Genomic DNA, 20,255 nt, shown 5'->3' with positions numbered 1-20,255 from the left:
CAGTTTTCTTTGTATGATGTAGCCAATAATGTGTTAAAAGTGAGTTTAAAGCCAACCAGTCTCACTTGTGTGATGATAGTATTAATCATCATGTTTCTTCTCTGAGGATTATTTTCTTAGCATAAAAAAATTTTCCATATGTTCTTCTTTAATATAACTTGAAGATATTACTCTTATACTGTTAGTACAGTAATATAACTTGAAGATATTACTCTTATACTGTTAGTACAGTAATATAACTTGAAGATATTACTCTTATACTGTTAGTACAGTAATATAACTTGAAGATATTACTCTTATACTGTTAGTACAGAAATATAACTTGAAGATATTACTCTTATACTGTTAGTACAGTAATATAACTTGAAGATATTACTCTTGTACTGTTAGTACAGAAATATAACTTGAAGATATTACTCTTATACTGTTAGTACAGAAATATAACTTGAAGATATTACTCTTATACTGTTAGTACAGAAATATAACTTGAAGATATTACTCTTATACTGTTAGTACAGAAATATAACTTGAAGATATTACTCTTGTACTGTTAGTAAGTAATAAAGTTGAATATTTAATTCACTGTTTCTTCTTTACACTGTTAGTTCAGTAATAAAGTTGAAGATTTAATTCATTGTGTTTTTTCTTTACACTGTTAGTACAGTAATATAAATTGAAGAATTAATTCCTTGTGTATTTTCTTTACAGATAAATTAGCTTGCAGTATATGGAATGGCTGTAACGAATCAACAGAACATTCTTGCCTACCCCCAAGTTGTCCTACCCCAGATACTAGTCATGTGATAATGGACAGGAGAAGGATCAGAAATTCCATTTGGAATTCTCTGTCCTCATCCTTCATGTGTCACAATGAACAGTTGCCCTCTAGTTAGTAAGTTAACAGTGTAATGTTATTGAAATGTAAAACTGCAAAACGTTTGCTCACAGATTAAATGTTTATGTAAGGAAGGCATTATTAAAGAAATATATGGATTAAATAATGTATGGATTAAGTAAATGTGTAACTGACAGAAGGTACATGTGTATTGTTAGTAGACTTTGACGTGGCAGATCCTGGCATAAGATAATAACAATGTACATGTATATTGTTAGCAGACTGACATTTAGATAATACCAGGAAATTAAAATGTACATGTGTATTGATAGTGGACTCTGGTTTTAAGATAATAATGGAAACTACAATGTATATGGGTATTGATAACAGGCTGGTTTTTAAATAATACCCAGGAAATTAGAACATTGATAGCAGACTCTGGCTTTAATATACTGGAAATGACAGTGTACTTGTGTATTGATAACATACTCTGACCCTAATACACACTAGAAATAACAGTGTACATGTGTATTGATAGCAGACTCTGGCTTTAATACACTGGAAATGACAGTGTACTTGTGTATTGATAACATACTCTGACCCTAATACACTGGAAATAACAGTGTACATGTGTATTGATAGTAGACTCTGGCTTTAATACACTGGAAATGAACAGTGTACATGTGTGATGATAGCAGACTCTGGCTTTAATACACTGGAAATGACAGTGTACTTGTGTATTGATAACATACTCTGACCCTAATACACTGGAAATAACAGTGTACATGTGTATTGATAGTAGACTCTGGCTTTAATACACTGGAAATGAACAGTGTACATGTGTGATGATAGCAGACTCTGGTTTTAATATACTGGAAATGACAGTGTACTTGTGTATTGATAACATATTCTGACCCTAATACACACTAGAAATAACAGTGTACATGTGTATTGATAGCAGACTCTGGCTTTAATACACTGGAAATAACAGTGTACTTGTGTATTGATAACATACTCTGACCCTAATACACTGGAAATAACAGTGTACATGTGTATTGATAGCAGACTCTGGCTTTAATACACTGGAAATGAACAGTGTACATGTGTATTGATAGTAGACTGGCTTTAATACACTGGAAATGAACAGTGTAGATGTGTATTGATAGCAGACTCTGGTTTTAATACACTAGAAATGACAGTGTACATGTGTATTGATAGCAGACTGGCTTTAATACACTAGAAATGACAGTGTACATGTCTATTGATAGCAGACTCTGGCTTTAATACACTAGAAATGACAGTGTACATGTATATTGATAACAGACTGGCTTTTATACACTGGAAATAACAGTGTACATGTGTATTTATAACAGACTCTGGCCCTAATACACTGGAAATGACAGTGTACATGTGTATTGATAGCAGACTCTGGCTTTAATACACTAGAAATGACAATGTACTTGTGTATGGAAATCAGACTGGCATTAATACACTGGAAATAACCATGTATACTTGTATTGATAGCAGACTCTGGCCCTAATACACTGGAAATGACAGTGTACATGTGTATTGATAGCAGACTGGCTTTAATACACTAGAAATGACAGTGTACATGTCTATTGATAGCAGACTCTGGCTTTAATACACTAGAAATGACAGTGTACATGTATATTGATAACAGACTGGCTTTTATACACTGGAAATAACAGTGTACATGTGTATTTATAACAGACTCTGGCCCTAATACACTGGAAATGACAGTGTACATGTGTATTGATAGCAGACTCTGGCTTTAATACACTAGAAATGACAATGTACTTGTGTATGGAAATCAGACTGGCATTAATACACTGGAAATAACCATGTATACTTGTATTGATAGCAGACTCTGGCCCTAATACACTAGAAATGACAGTGTACATTGTGTATGGAGTTCAGACTGGCATTAATACACTGGAAATAACCATGTACACTTGTATTGATAGTAGACTGGCTTTAATACACTAGAAATGACAGTGTACATGTGTATTGATAGCAGACTCTGGCTTTAATACACTGGGAATGACAGTGTACATGTGTATTGATAGCAGACTAAGGCATTAAAAAAATCTGGAAATGACAGTATACATTGTTATTGTCAGTAGACTATGGCATTAATACACTAGAAATGAAACTATTTCAGAAACTGATTTTTCTTGCCAATCTTGTGAAAAGAAGAATTCCACTTGGAAAATGTATCTATTCTAAAAATAAATATATATGTAATGTGACTTTGTCATTTTGTCTCAGTTTTATTTAGTTCTGAGGGGAGAGAGGTAATCTGGTATGTTAGTGAAGAAGTGTTTTATCCTTGTATATCAGTGCTTCTAGTACCTCATCAGTGTTATATCATAATTCCATACTCTTGAATCCTATAATACATTGCCATTAAGTTACATGTCTGACCATATGTCAGACCTTAGCCAAGTGATGTTTTTAAGTCAGTTTCTTGAATATTGTTATCTCCAGAGTAACACATGCAGTGTATCTTCATGTGCATGACAGCAACCATCAAATGTAATCCACAGTGACCTAAATTTCACACTTCAAAACGTTAAGCTAACATCAGCATTTGGATCAATTTTTTAGCATTGTTGGCATGGAAACAGAGGCAGTGTAGATGCATCTTAGTATAGTGAATGAGGTTTGTAATAAATATGCAAGTGAAAATCAGTGAATTATCAGCTGGAGAGAGATTAAACACCTACATTTCAGCTACTTGTTTTGAGAAACAAATTATATATTTTGGATTGAAAAAATAATTGCATGCAATGCAACATTGTAAATGTTTGATCTGTACTTAGTCTTAGAAAACTGATGGGTTGATGTCAGAAATTGAAAAATATTGTTGTACTCTGTCACTGCCTTAAGTAAAAGGTGATAGATTGATTTTAATTTCTGCGATGTAGCCATAAAGCTATTTATAAAACTATTTATAAAGCTATGTACCTATTCAGCAAGTTTCAGCTTGGATCATCATTATTTTATATTTTGATAAATTTTAGAATTTCATTGAAATATTTAATCATGCAGACATACATGGGCATTTTCAATGCAGTAGTTATGGTATTTGAAAGTTGAATTGTTTACCTTTACATAATAAATTTGTTCTGTACGTTAAAGGAATCATTTTTCCCCCTGCTAGTTTTAATTTCTTTCTTTTTTGTCCATGGTGGAAACTGAAATAAATTTTTAACACAATACAAAATTCTTCTTGTATTTTTGCTTTAGTGCTCAATTTTTTTAAACTTGCTATGGTTGATCATCTTGACATATTCCAAAGGGATTTGATGAAATGTTTGTCCGTGTCATTTCCCTGTGTTCTTCATCCAGGGAAGCTGAGATTTGTCTCAATACAATGTTGATGGATATTGTTCAAAATCAATTTTTCCCCTAAAAACAGACTTTTTCCAAGGAACAGAAATTAAAACCAAAGCTCTGCAATCTCTTATTTCTTTCTTGTCAAGTGGTAGTTGTCCTTCTGTGAACATTTTATTACAGGTGTCAACATTGACTTGGTATTCTAGACAAGTGTTTCATGTTGACTTGGTATTCCAGACAAGTGTTACCTTGTTGACTTAGTATTCTAGACAAGTGCTACTATGTTAACTTGGTATTTATAGACAAGTGTTATCATTTTGACTTGGTATTCTTGACAAGTGCTATCATGTTGACTTGGTATTCTTTACAGGTGTTATCATGTTGACTTGGTATTCTTTACAGGTGTTATCATGTTGAATGGTATTCCAGACAAGTGTTATCATGTTGATGTGGTATTTTAGACAAGTGTTATCATGTTGAATGGTATTCCAGACAAGTGTTGTCATGTTCATGTGGTATTCTAGACAAGTGTTATCATGTTGAATGGTATTCCAGACAAGTGTTGTCATGTTGATGTGGTATTCTAGACAAGTGTTATCATGTTGAATGGTATTCCAGACAAGTGTTGTCATGTTGATGTGGTATTCTAGACAAGTGTTATCATGTTGATGTGGTATTCTGGACAAGTGTTATCATGTTGAATGGTATTCCAGACAAGTGTTATCATGTTGATGTGGTATTCTAGACAAGTGTTATCATGTTGAATGGTATTCCAGACAAGTGTTATCATGTTGATGTGGTATTCTAGACAAGTGTTATCATTTTGAGTTGGTATTCTTGAAAAAAGTTATCATGTTGATGTGGTATTCAAGACAAGTGTTATCATGTTGACTTGGTATTCTTGACAAGTGTTGTCATGTTGACTGGTATTCCAGATAAGTCTTGTCATGTTGACTTGTATTCTAGACAAGTGTTATCATGTTGACTTTTAGTTTAGAATAGTGTTATCATTTTGACTTGGTATTCTAGACAAGTGTTATCATGTTGACTTGGTATTCTAGACAAGTGTTATCATGTTGGTAAACACATTAGTACTTTCTCCTCAGTTTCCTTGTACAGCAAATAAATATCAATTTTATTTTATTTTATTTGTTGAGAAGTTGTTTTGATTATATTATTATTATTATTATTATTATTATTATTATTTGCCTTATTATAAAAGTAATTACTGCTGGATTTAAAAACACTTCTTAGTTTTTAAAATATATACTGATCCATGTTTCCATGTACTTAGTTTATTCAGAACTTTGACAGTAGTGCATTTTGCATATTCTTTTATTTCTGTTATAAATTGTAGGCTTTTATTTGATGCATTTTTTAAGGGGGGGGGTCATCTTTTGGGAATTTTTTGGGTTGTTGTTTACTTTGCCATAATTGTTGCAATTCAGTTTTGTTATTCATTCAAGCATGTCATATTTATATTTTATGACATAGTTGGTACCCCTTACATACACTGTACAGTTTAATATTTATATGTCATTATGTTAACATATCACTTTATGTGAATCTGATTGGTCCAAATAAGCCAATCAAATTCTTGAGCAGTATTTTCATGACTGATCAGCTGTGGCCATGGGAATTTTCCTTGCCCCACCTTCTGGAACCTTTTTTTGTAAATCTATCAATATTTTGGCAGTCATCTTTTCAATGGTTTCTGGTTTTAAAAATGTTATATCTGTCAGAATATCACCAGTTGACCTCACAGGGGCTCAGTAAAAATAAAATTAAGGGTATTGGTCAATGGATTGAGGGCTGGGGGTGGTTAGGTAAAAAAAAGTATAACCATAATCCTACCCCTGTGACAAGAGGCATTTAAATGTTAACCTCAAGGAGTGAATAAACTCATTTCTGTTTTGAGATGAATGTCAGCAAATGCTGGTTTTCCATCTGACAGAAAGTTGTCCAACCACAGCATTTTTCAACCAAATCAGTCTTGCCAAAGCTTTGCAATAGTTGTAAATTGTTCAGTTTTTAAAAATAAATTTAATATTAAATCATTTCCCATTCGAGATGGTCTATATATGTTACTTGTGACAATTATTGGTAATGCATATGAAATAATAATTTTAAGAAAATGCAAAGCTCAAATAGCAAAATAACCTTTTTCATCCAAATTTCTCCTCAGAATGTTAGCATGCAATACATGATATCAAATGATTATATCCGTTTGCCTGTGAGTCGGATTGTTATTTTCAGTCACACTTTAAGTTGAATAGCGTATGGATAAAGTATTGATATTTTGCATTTAGTCCATATGATCCAAGTGATCATTGTCTTGACAATGTCTACTGAAGTTTTACCTGATATTTAGGCCACACCTCCTTGTAATTAAGTGCATTTTTTAATTTTTGAATATATTGCAATAAAAAGAAATGATTTTATATAAATACTTATTATGCAACTTGCACTGATATTATTACACTTCTTTATTTGTCAGGTTTTAGAATTTATTTTTATTTTGCATGAATGAAATTCAATTAAACAATTAGAAACATTCACTGTTTTGTTTTATTTTTATTCTGCATGGTCTTGCCAGAATATGATGATGGACTGGGATGGAAAATAGGACCCTTAATTCACATCAGAACCATGTGAATAAACTATGAGTTGGCTTCCAGCTGCTGTTTATTAATGAAGCATCTCTGAATAGAAGTCACTATCACTTTAGGCCGTTTTTTGAGTCCTAGATTAGTGGCAACTAAAACTGCAGTTACTTTTCTGGCATTGGCACCAACATGTATTGCTGTACTGATCATCACTTCATCTGGTGCACATTTTCTAATTTCTACCCATCCTAAACTATTTGGTGGATTGCCATTAAAATTTACAGACACATTCATCCCAAAGTCTAATTGGTCAGTATTGATAATGGTGGTGCTTTGACATTCAATATGGCTACTGCTTCAGCCATCTTGAAAGTCTTGTCAATTATTCTGAATGGATGTTCCTGATGAAATCAGATTTGTATGAAATGACTCTTTATGAGCTCTAATTGATTCCGAATGGATAGTCCTGTTGAAATCAGATTTGTATGAAATGACTCTTTATGAGCTCTAATTGATTCTGAATGGATAGTCATGTTGAAATCAGATTCGTATGAAATGACTCTTTATGAGCTCTAATTGATTCTGAATGGATAGTCCTGTTGAAATCAGATTTGTATGAAATGACTCTTTATGAGCTCTAATTGATTCTGAATGGATAGTCCTGTTGAAATCAGACTTGTATGAAATGACTCTTTATGAGCTCTAATTGATTCTGAATGGATAGTCCTGTTGAAATCAGATTTGTATGAAATGACTCTTTATGAGCTCTGATTGATTCTGAATGGATAGTCCTGTTGAAATCAGATTTGTATGAAATGACTCTTTATGAGCTCTAATTGATTCTGAGGTCTATTAGTTCCAAACAGATAAACAGGGTCGTCTACAATTTTTGCCATTTTTTTTACAGCCTCTTCCCCCCCTCGTCACACTTTGTCACAAAAACCCAGACCCCTCTATGTAACGTCACAAATCTCTTCCCCCCCCCCCATTTTTTCCCCCACAATTTCTTGTAATACTGAAAAGTAAATGAAAATCAGTTAACTATGTAGACAAAACAACAATCTTTTATGTAAAATAGTGTTTAATTAATAAGGCTTTTACAAGGACTGCTTGGCTAGTTAAAAGTTTATATTATTATTTTAAAAAGTTTAATTAATTTTAAACAAAATGAAATGTAAATTAAACACATCAATCACTTCAGTTCTTTCTAACATTAAAGTTTAAACAAATCAACAAAAATTCTAAGCGTTTAAAATCTGCAGTAGTTGTAAATGAATTACTTCTCTTCATAGTTATCATTACTCCAGAGCAATGTAAGATGCTCCTCCACTGAACAAACAAGAAATCCGTTTGTTTCTATTAGCATCGTTTATTGGAAGGGATATTCCCTCCAAATCAAGCTCCTCCTCATGAATCCAGTCCACGCTTTCTCCATTCTCCACATTTGCTAGTATGGCCATTATTTTGCGTTGCTCTCTAGCAGCGACTCTCATTGGTCTGAAGCACTTCGATGAAACTGCTATTTGTGAAGGACTGAGTGACTGCGCAGCATGACCAGAGAGCTGAAGTACACATGGCATATCTTGCAAATTCTCTCATTCAGCACAGATTGAAGTGAAGGGCAATAAAGATTGTACGGAACTGTCCGAAATGTATTTGCTGACCCAGGTAGAATGTCATCTGTTTTGAGACAGTTGCAAATAAGGATGGAAATATGTGCAAGGCTCAATCTGTTGCTCTTTCTGGAACTTTACGCCCTTCATATATTTGAACAAGGGTTAAAGGAGGAAGAAGAAATCTGTCTTTTATCATGAAGCAGTTACCACTGTGTTTCATCTCGATGTCTGGCAAAAGCAAAAGAGATTACAAAAAGGTATGTTTGTTTTTAATTATGAATGAATCAATTTGATCTTTCATAAAGTAGAAGTTCAGTATAGATAATAAGTGTATGTGCTGTAAGAAACAGTCAATATTTTAATTTCAGTGTGATTTCGGTATCAGTGCAATAAACAAATTATATTCAACAAATAAAACATAAAATATTTAAGTTAAGCAAATTAATATGTGCAACAATTAGTGAGATTAAGGCTGTGAATAATAACTTTATTATCTGAATATGCATATGTATTCAGGGCTGTTCCACAACATCTACCAGCGGAACCTGTTGTGACGTCCTAAATTGTTGCGGACTTTGAGACAAGGATCTGGAAAGGACTACAAAGCATGTTTCATGACCTGGTCATTCATGGGTGTGCTTTCCATTTCACTCGAGCACTGTGGACAAATTTTCAAGAAAAAAGACTTCAGGTATTAATCAATATTTTATATTATGTAATGTTAATCAACATTTCATAAGGAAAAATGAAACTAAATTTGGTTCTTGTGCATTTATCTCTACTATTAACTCTGACTTTTTAAACAAAATAATACATTTTAAATGTTTTAATTTATCCACATTCTAAATTCACTTTTACTAAATGACTTTAAACATGCCTGCTTGCTCATGCATTTGTCTGTTTTGTCCAATTTGTATTTATGTACTGTCTTTTTATGTCTTACTAATCATGTTTTCTTGTAATGCATCATTGTTGTATGTAATGTCGGTAAAAAGCACATGTTAAATTTGTTTTATAAAATCATGCTAACGTTAAATAAATCTTATCTTATCTTATCTTAGGTGTGTTATACTCTAGTACATGAATAAATAATTTCGGAATAAGTAACATTGCCAATAAAGTTCAGCTATGATTAGATACTATTTTTATTTTTTATTTTAAGAAAAAACAATATAATTCATGTTAATATTTTTCAGGTGGCGCACAACAGCAGGGACGATGTCTACAAGTTCCTGAGTTAAGTATTTGCATTACCATTCCTTCTGGCAGAGGACATTGCTCCCGCTTTTGACCAGCTACGTCAGAAGGGAACTGGGTCAGAGGACCTCGTGAAGTACATGGACTACGTCCGTGATCAGTGGATCAGCAGCAGTATATGGGACGTGACATCGTTGAGTGTTTACGGTCGAATTATCAGAACCAACAATGATGTGGCACTTTCTACTTGCTGTTACTGCTTTTGTACAAGGAAGCCACCATTCTTCCTACGCAAGTTAAGATGGTATCAGAGGGTAAACTCAGGAGATACCATCGTAAGCAGACTATCAAATGCCAGGGACGGTTGAGGGCACTGTGAAAGTCCTATGCTGAGAAACGGATCTCCACTAGTCACCTACTGAAACAAAGGGACATCATTTATGGACCACGTTAGTTCTCCATTGCCATATTATTATGTAAATAAAATTAATTTAAATAATAATACGATTCTTCTTATCTTTGTGCGTGTACAGTATACGGTATACACTTGTACAGTATACGGTATACACTTGTACAGTATATGGTATACACTTGTACAGTATACGGTGTACACTTTCACTAGTAATGTTCATACAGTTAAAGGATTCATAATACTTGCAGCTAATGAAAGTCACTTACGGTGCTCCTTGTTTTAGTAAATAGGATTTATTTAGGATAAAGAAATATTCCACATGAATCTTGCTTTTGAAAAGGGCATTAACATACTCAGACTCATACCAGTATACGTAGACGAAAACAAATCATTTGCATTAATTTTTTCTGTGTTAGTAATTTGCAGAACATTAAATGATAAGATTATGAATTCAGAAAACATTAACAGACGTTGCTTAAAACAAATATTATTAAAATATAATTCGTCTTACGAGGTCCACAAAATTAGAAGAATATAAATGTATTATATTGAAGTGTGATATTTTATGGAACTAGATCAAAAATTGTACAGGACCTCACTTTCTCCTTTCAGATATAAGTTTTATGTAGTACTTTTAGTTCATAACAAAATAGACAGTATAAATAAATTCTACATAAATCTAACAAAGGCATAAACCTCACCAGACCTGAATGTGTGGACAAAAATAAAAATGTACACTGAGATCAATATGTATGAATAAACGTTGCTGCACGGACCATGTTTTTGAGATTTTTGTCCCCAACAATCTGCATGCAATTTAATGATCGATTCCTTAAATGCATATTTGAACTGCTCAACATACCTGGGAAATAATGAGAAATATAATGTCTTAAACAATTTTAAGTGTCACATTTAAATCTCAGACGAAACTTATTGATATTTCACATGGTCCGAATCAGCCAAAAATCTGGTTCGAATCAGCCAGAAATCTGGACCGAATCATCTTGTAATTTGGACCTAATAAGCGTGGGCCGAATCAGCCAGGTCCGAATCATCCTGTTTCGGCGTCAATGAGAATGGAATTGAGTGGATTAATATTACCTTATGATAACTATGGCAGCCATTTAGACGAACGTGGTAAGACAACTGACATTGATCTAGAGAAGAAAAACTTTGAATTTGCCGGAAAAACGTTGGCAGAAATGTCACAGTTGACTGTAGACAATTACCCAACCATTGCTGAGTATATGGATCCATTAAATTCAGAGCTCATGAAACAGGATATATTGTGTAGAGATCAAAACTTGTGTGACACCCATGTCCACTCAAGCCAATACTTGCGTCAGATTGTGAAGTGTGACGACAACATGTACTGTTCGAAAGCACGAAGCTCATACTGTTTCTCAATGGCGAAGATCAGGTGTCGTCTGTTGCTCACTCTAACCTCGACCTTAAAGAATATTTCGGGAAACTGTGTCGCAATGAAGTCTTCATCCAGCTGAAAAATAAAATTTTAAATGTATTATGGAGTGATAATATATTTATTTATATATGTATTTGTTCTTATCCCAAAATAATATTAATTGAAACGCTTATTACCTCAAAAGATACGTCATGATGTTATTACCTCAAAAGATAGGTCATGAGGTTATTACCTCAAAAGATAGGTCATGAGGTTTGGTGCGCAGTTAAGGAGTATCTTCCAATAAAGCATTCGGTTTTGATTTTTTCAGATCCCTTGCTTTCTGGGATCTTCTTTGATCATCAGTCAACCTCTTTAGTTTCTTTTCAACTCAGGTTTTCTTTTTTTGTTTATCTTTTAACTCTGCTCATTTAAAAGTAGTCCTTGTGTCTGCCAATTATACAAACCAACGAGGGCATGACATCAATTTGGGACTTCAAATGTAATGAACATTAGCATTTCTCGGAGTAACCAAAATGGCTTGTAGAAGGCAATGATTCAAAAGTAATGATATTCAAGACATCAGCTGGTTGTTCACTGGACTCTAAATTATCCTGAGTAGAAACGTTTTGAAACTGATGGTGCTTGTTTTATCCAAAAGTTAAGAAGTGATCCTTTTTTCGTAACGGAGATCGCCTCGAGCTCTTGCAACATATGGTCAACTTTTTCAGTCAAATATGTGTCATTCTTGATACTATTCTACTTTACAATAAGTTCATCTTGGCACATCTTTTTTTTTTTCGGATATGCTAGCATTTAAGCGTTAAATAAAGGCATATAATTTATTTTTTATAAATTGCTATGGACTGCCGAAAAGTCATGAAAATTAAAACTAATTTAACACTGGACACCATATGTTGTATGGTTTCAACAGCGTAATGTTACTAGTGGCGCACACTGGCTCAATCCTCAAAGTTCTTCTTTCCCCTGATCTGGTCTTTTTTAGACTGCTTTTTTTAATGTCATCAAACTTCAAATACACTTTGTGCTACTAGGACCGTTTATGTTATGGCACTTCAGTGGTGTCAACAAAACGTTTTCAATAAAAGAAAGAAAAAAAAAGCTAACATTTGATATATGAATTCCCTTTAACGTACGGCGTCCCAGCTCGACAAAGGGCCCAACCTTGGCGCTACTCAACTAATTGCATTTGTTTTTCACATAAAAATATTAAAAGATTAAACGTTCACTAAGGACCGAATACCGTCTTTCAACTTACTAAACTCGTGTGTCTTTGATCTCGTCGGAATGTTGTTAGCATGGTGATAACTTATTAGTCTATTGTTTTACTTTTCTAAATTCTTAAGTTAAATCACCAGTAGGCCTGCAGTTTATTTAGTCTATATTTTGCTTTTAAAGTGTGTGTTACATTATATTGAAAAGAATAACATAATTACAAATAACAACAGTTTAAACCAGTTAAAGGTTATATCAATTACCCGATATTTCTTCTGAGATAACAATATTAATGTAAGTCGTCCACGAGAGAGTTGTTGTCTATTGCGGATCAAAATGGAATGAGGATGCAGGTCACAAAATCTTTTTTGTTCTATATTATTTTTGAAAGAAGCGTTCCACTCATGTTTATTGTGACGTCACATTTCTTCAACACACCCTCCCCTCGTCACACTCCGCCACAAACTTTTGACCCCCCCCCCCCCCCGTCACTGCCTGACTTCATATATGAACGACCTCATGGTGCTGCTCGGACAAACAATATGGCCACCAGTGGCCATCTTGAAAAGCTTGTTATAACTACAATGGAAATGGATGATCAAACTGATATTAGGTTTTCACCTAAAAGACTTGTTGTAATTTCTTGTGATCCAAAATGAATATGGTGCATGTCTGACGTGGCATTCTTGAATAACTTACCGCTGCTCATCTAAATGGATGGTAGTATTCACATGTACTTTCTCTAATGTCTAGCTGGTACTGAATGAAAATAATGCCCTATATACAGTAATATGGCCAGGACACTGGACCTCGTACAAATATGATTGCAACTCCTAAACGTATGGTCGTGTCGACAGGGAGTTTTCAATAAAAGGCTTCTTTTGATGGATAGTTATCTCTGAAAAAGAACGGTAGATGTCTGGCACGTAATATGACCACAATGGCATCCATCTTGAAAAATTAAATATTTATATCCTCCTGAATAGTTAGATGGTCGAACTGGCATTGCGGTTTCGTGAGAAGACGTCTTACAATGTCTAGTTTGTCTTAAATGAAAATGGAGCCAGTTGGACATGCCCTTGGACATCCAATATGGCCACCACAGTAGTCGGCTTGAACATCTTATTTCTACTCCCTCTGTGATTTCGGTTATACCGATAAGGTTGTCATTAAAAGACGTTATGATATCTTGTTATTCCTAATGAAAATAGAGCCCATCGGACATGCCCATAGACATGCGATATCGTAAAAACAGCGACCAGCTTGAAAATCTTTTCACTGCTCTCTATGAATTGATGGTTATATCGACGTGGGGTTGTCATTGAAAGACTTCTTATAATGTCTCGTTGTTCCTGAAATAAAATGATGCCCCTCGGGCATCTAAATATTGCCACTGTGATAAAATCTTGTTATTACTAACCTTCCAGAGTCCATGGGGTTTTAGTCAGAAAAATGTACCTTGTCTACTTGGCGTTAATTAAATGAAAATAGAGCCCGTCTAACCGCTGAGTAGATTTTGATCAGATTGCAATATTACCTATCTAAAGAGAGCCAGATATTGTTCATTGCAGTGATGGTTAAGTACCAGCGTTGCCCAATATATTTCGTAATAATAAACTTCAATTTACGGTATAGAGGGCGAGTCCGTATTACTGATTTCCATATATTGCATACAGGGTACGTCAGTATTCAATGTCCACAATGCTGCATACAGGGCAAGTCAATATTACTTATGTCAATAGCTTACTGAATACATGGCTAATCGGTATTACAGATATCCATATGTAAATGCATACAGGGCAAGTCAATATCTTACTGCATATAGGGCAAGTCAGTATTACAGATGTCCATATGTAACTGTATACAATGCAAGTCAGTATTACAGATATCCATATGTAACTGCATACGGGGGAAGTCAATATCTTACTAAATATATGGCAAGTCAATATTACAGATATCCATATGTAACTTCATACGGGGCAAGTCAGTATCTTACTACATATAGGGTAAGTCAATATTACAGATATCCATATGTAACTGCATACGGGGCAAGCCATTATCTTACTGCATACAGGGCAAGTCAGTATTATTGATGTCCTTATGTTACGACATACAGGGCAAATCAGTATTGTTACAAGTATATGCTCTTAAAATAAGTAACAAAAACAAGTGAAGACAACAAGCTTTGTAAAATTTAACAAAATTTTTTTTCCTAGAATACAAAGTGAAAAATGAGAATAAACAAACACTTACGGTATTGCGAATTAAATCCAAAAATAATCAAAGAATTAAAGACACAAGTCCTCGTAATAAAAAGTCATGAATAAAACTCAGTTCAAGTCCCGAAGAGATCCAAAATTGAAGGCGATGTCGTGTCTGTTATGGTCTGCGAAGTGCTGACGTGTCAACAGTCTCTTGCTGAAGCACAAAAATATTATTCCAGGTTAAAGTGCTAGATGTTAAAGCACGACTGGTAAAATCCTCACAGTCACAAGATAATATAGTTCTTTGCTTGACCTCAGCTCACAATTAGCATTTTCTAAAAACAACCATTATCTAATGGAAAATAACCTGCTAGACTGATCTAATGAGCCTTGTTTATTTACAACACAATAGCCTACACAATTCACTTAGGAATCTCCAAAACCCTGACCCAGATCGATATATTTACTCCTTTGTTTACCTGAATAGCAATCGTGATAATAAGTTGATACAAATAAAGAATAATGAAGCTATTACTAGTTGTTTACATAAATTCAATTAAAAAAAATTAACAAAGTCAATCAGGTCAAGCAGAAATAAACTCAGTTTTGGACAAGGGCAAGTTCAGCAAACAATTATACAATACAATAACATGTAATACAAAAACTGAAAACTATGAGAGAAACAGTTAAATTAAATATACATAACAGTATCACAGATGTCCATATGTAACTGCATACAGTGCAAGTCAGTTTGAGTGATTTCCATATCTTACACAATGTGAGATCTGGGTTTGGATTAACTTCAGCATTATTACATATTGTCTTTAGTATCGATCTGTTTATATTGATTTATAAGTGCGATAAATATCAGTACCTTAACCAATCCTTGAGTTATAGGGTTCCTATTGTTTTCATAATCTATAACTTCTTCAAATTCTGTGCAATCTAATAAGTTCAGTATTTATGATATCTTCAAAAAGCAAATTCCGTGCATGTCATGAAACACCGAAATCACAAATACCGTTATATAGTCTACGTCTTAGATGACATACTCTTTGGAAAAGCTCTATAGTAACATTGAATCAAATCGAATTTTTTGTCATGTCTGTCTAAAACAGCTAGTTGGCAAAAAAATGCTTCATATTAGCATACTTCTTGATATCGTGCTCTCGAAAGGTTTTTATCTATAAATAGATACCAATTCAAAGAACAGTCATATTTTTTTAATGGGCTCTGAAACAAGTTTTGCAAATGTAGTTGCTCCATCTGGATATGTGTCTTTTGAATTTCACATAACCCGACTGCCCTACTGTCCTGTACAGTTCTATGTATCTTTTGAAATTCACAAAACCCGACGCCCCTCTATAGCTCTATGCGTCTTTTGAAATTCGCAAAACATGACTGCCCTACTGTCCTCTACAGCTCTATGTGCCTTTTGAAATTCGCAAAACCGGACTGCCCTCTACAGCTCTGTGCGTCTTTTGAAATTAACAAAACCCGACTGCCCTCCACAGCTCTGTGTGACTTTTGAAAATCGCGAAATCCGACTGCCCTCTACAGCTCTATTTGAAATTCGCTAAAACCGACTGCCCTCTAAAACTCTATGCGTCTTTTAAAATTCGCGAAACCCGACTGCCCTCTACAGCTCTATGTGACTTTTGAAATTCGCGAAACCCGACTGCCTTCTACAGCTCTATTTGAAATTCGCAAAACCCGACTGCCCTCTACAGCTCAAATGGACCTTTGAAATTCGCGAAACCCGATTGTCCTCTACAGCTAGTTAGTTGCATTCTATGTACTCGCCGCCTTATGTCGCTACTTTGTTTCAAAAAATAAACTTCGATTTGTAGAAAGAGAAAAAACTGATTACTGATTTCTAACCGTCAAATTATTTTAAGTAAAATTATATGTAAAAAAAAAAATTAAAATTTAAATATTATGTGTGGTTGGAAAGAAAATCCACTTTCACCCCTGACCCGCCCCGACCCCACCCACCTTTTACTTGCCGTGCATAATGATGTTGACTGGCAGTAAATCACTGGTAAGTGTCGCCTTGCATTTTGCGTTAGCAACAAACAATACGAGCCAGTGGACTGGACCCTATCACAAGTTGCCTTAGATATCAGTAAATTTGCGAAGTTCACCTATGTCTAAGTTTAACAACCGCGAACACTTCAATCAATAATTAGTACGTCAGCGAGATAAACATAATAATGTAGTTTGGTCGAGTTAAACCCATTTTATGATGTTTTACAAAAATATGAACAGCTCAGATCGCCGGACCATTACATTACAACTATATTTGTAAGTCTTTGCTATGACTCGGCTAGGGTTCGAATCCGCGACCTGCCGCATCCGAGGCGGACACACTAACCGCTTAGGCCACCGGAGCGGTCCTCATCATTGCACTCATGTTATTCGTGTTGAGAACATGCGGTATTCTTCCTGAAGTAAGGACAGGAACGGCATTAGCAAACGCGGGGCCCAATATGGATCATTTAGGCGCGGCCCCCTTGATTCATGCACGGGGCACACATTTGGAAATAAACTTTTAAACAAGTTTATATGATATTGAACTTAAAAATTTCTTCCATCGCTTTAAAATTACCTTCTCTCTATAGATATTTTTTTTTACAAAATACTAACGCGCGGGGCCCCTGTGGGTGCAGGGTCCGATTGGGCGAACTCGGTCCAAAGTGCAGTTTAAAGTGCATGAGAGTGTGCGGTCCTGCTATCGGTATCAAGATTGTTGTTCGTCAGAAGCTTTTAGGAGAAAATACAAGTGGGAGGGGTAATGTATAAGTTCCAAAACCCTTTAATGTTGTCACCAAAGTAAGATCAACTATGATTTATGATTCATTTTTACTTTGAAGCAAGTGCGTTATATGACAGATGAGTCATTCTATTGAGTAAGTGAGTACAGCTACATCAGCACTGTTAGGTACAATCCAAGATGCCCACATTATGAAATCTCAATAAACTAGCATTAGTTCGCGAACAAGAGCTTTTGTCATACGAATCAAGAATGGTATATTCAGCAAATGTCAAACAAGTTCATGTCAAGTGTCGATATACATATTAAAAAGGAATGGAAAAGCATATATACATGCTGAGATTACTGAATTTCATGCAGTGAATAAAGCTTTAAAAGCAATACAAAAAAATGCAGCCTTTATTGTATAACCGGTCTGTATGACTTTCATCACCTCATTTCAATTTCAAAAGAAAACGATATTTTCTTGCATCCCAACTAAACAAAATAAAATATGAAAAGCATAAAATACAAACACATAAGCGCGTCACAGATTCATGTAGCACGTCACAGATTCATGTAGCACGTCACAGATTCATGTAGCAGCACGTCACAGATTCATGTAGCACGTCATAGATTCATGTAGCACGTCATAGATTCACGTAGCACGTCACAGATTCATGTAGCACGTCTATCACGTCACAGATTCATGTAGCAGCACGTCACAGATTCATGTAGCACGTCACAGATTCATGTAGCACAATTCAATAAAATGTGATTAAGCTCTACCCTCCACCAGCGTGGACATCGACAATGAATAAACAGTACTAGTTTTAACTCTCTTTAAAATCGTACTATTGAAAATTTTGTCAGATTAATAACCTGACAGGTCTATGACGAAACTAGTGCAGTGTTTTTTGTTTTTAATCCAAACCCAATACATAGAAACCTAAAACCTAGTCACGGTACGCCCATTGATCCACATACATAGTAAACTAAAACCTAGTCACTATCCACCCTTTCTCCCACATACATAGTAAACTAAAACCTTGTCAAAGTTCGCCCACTTAGTCACGGTCTGTCCATTGTACCACATACATAGTAAACTAAGACCTAGTCACGGTCTGCCCAGTGTTCCACATAAATAGTAAACTAAGACCTAGTCACGGTCTGTCCATTGTACCAAATACATAGTAAACTAAGACCTAGTCACGGTCAGTCCATTGTACCAAATACATAGTAAACTAAGATCTAGTCACGTTCCGTCCATTGTACCAAATACAAACTAAGACCTAGTCACGGTCCGTCCATTGTACCAAATACATAGTAAACTAAGACCTAGTCACGGTCCGTCCATGGTACCAAATACATAATAAACTAAGACCTAGTCAAGTTTAGTACATTGTACCAAATACATAGTAAACTAAGACCTAGTCACGGTATGCTCAGTGTTCCACATACATAGCAAACTAAGACCTAGTCACGGTCTGTCCATTGTACCAAATACATAGTAAACTAAGACCTAGTCACGGTCAGTCCATTGTACCAAATACATAGTAAACTAAGACCTAGTCACGTTCCGTCCATTGTACCAAATACAAACTAAGACCTAGTCACGGTCCGTCCATTGTACCAAATACATAGTAAACTAAGACCTAGTCACGGTCCGTCCATGGTACCAAATACATAATAAACTAAGACCTAGTCACGGTCAGTCCATTGTACCAAATACATAGTAAACTAAGACCAAGTCACGGTCCGTCCATTGTACCAAATACATAGCAAACTAAGGCATAGTCACGGTCTGTCCATTGTACCAGATACATAGTAAACTAAGAGCTAGTTACGGTCCGTCCATTGTACCAAATACATAGTAAACTAAGGCATAGTCACGGTCCGTCCATTGTACCACATAAATAGTGAACTAAGAGCTAGTTACGCTTCGTCCATACCAAATACATGGTAAACTAAGGCATAGTCACGGTCCGTCCATTGTACCACATACATAGTAAACTAAGGCATAGTCACTGTCCGTCCATTGTACCACATACATAGTAAACTAAGAGCTAGTTACGGTCCGCTAATTGTCAATGAAACGAATTTGTAATCAGTATCTTTCTACTCACTACAACTTTAGTGAAAAGATTTTAATTCTTTTTCTTTTCTTTAAAAAGTTCTTCTCGAAGACACACTGCATTCTGGTATTGCTTCATGCGGATATTGTGAAGTGATACTAGAACACTGATGTGAAGTGATACTATAACATTGTTGTGAAGTGATATTAGAACACTGTTGTGAAGTGATATTAATAGTGTTGTGAAGTGATATTGGAACACTATTATGAAGTGATATTAGAACACTGTTGTGAAATGATATTAATACAATGTTGTTAAATGATATTAGAACACTGTTATGAAGTTATATTAGAACACTTTTGCGAAGTGATATTAGAACACTGTTGTGAAATGATATTAATACTCTGTTCTGAAGTGATATTAGAACACCGATTTGAAGTTATATTAGAACACTTTTGAAGTGATGTTATAACATTGTTGTGAACTGAAGTGATATTAGAACACTGTTTTGAAGTGATAAATACAATGTTGTGAAGTGATATTAGAACACTGTTACGAAG

The 20,255-nt window shown here is 34.8% G+C and overlaps 1 protein-coding gene and 1 long non-coding RNA gene across 4 annotated transcripts in view; one reads left to right on the top strand and one right to left on the bottom strand.

The window, feature by feature from the left end:
* The window catches only part of LOC149772985 (PDZ and LIM domain protein 3-like), a 58,781-nt gene extending 52,030 nt beyond the window's left edge, over positions 1-6,751 (top strand). For both annotated transcript variants that reach the window (XM_089946993.1, XM_089946995.1), the window contains exon 9: positions 709-6,751. In XM_089946993.1, coding sequence (XP_089803119.1) covers positions 709-712 — 4 coding nt within the window. In that variant the 3' untranslated portion in view covers positions 713-6,751. The remainder of the gene's footprint in view (positions 1-708) is intronic.
* A 2,350-nt stretch (positions 6,752-9,101) lies between these two features.
* Positions 9,102-15,153, bottom strand: LOC149772984 (uncharacterized). 2 transcript variants are annotated; one of them, XR_016417511.1, is made up of 3 exons: positions 14,918-15,153; positions 11,128-11,524; positions 9,102-10,032 (listed from the first exon to the last, which is right to left on the bottom strand). It is a non-coding gene; the product is annotated as an uncharacterized LOC149772984 (long non-coding RNA). The 2 variants fall into 2 exon arrangements; XR_016417512.1 differs by having other exon boundaries at positions 9,102-10,029.
* Between the last annotated feature and the right edge of the window lie 5,102 nt (positions 15,154-20,255).

This window comes from Sinohyriopsis cumingii, unplaced genomic scaffold (genome assembly GCF_028554795.1).
Source record: "Sinohyriopsis cumingii isolate HCF-2022 unplaced genomic scaffold, ASM2855479v2 utg000940l, whole genome shotgun sequence".
NCBI classification, from domain to species: Eukaryota; Metazoa; Mollusca; class Bivalvia; order Unionida; family Unionidae; genus Sinohyriopsis; species Sinohyriopsis cumingii.
Note: the sequence above shows the minus strand (reverse complement) of the source record. Positions and strands in the feature narration are given on the sequence as shown.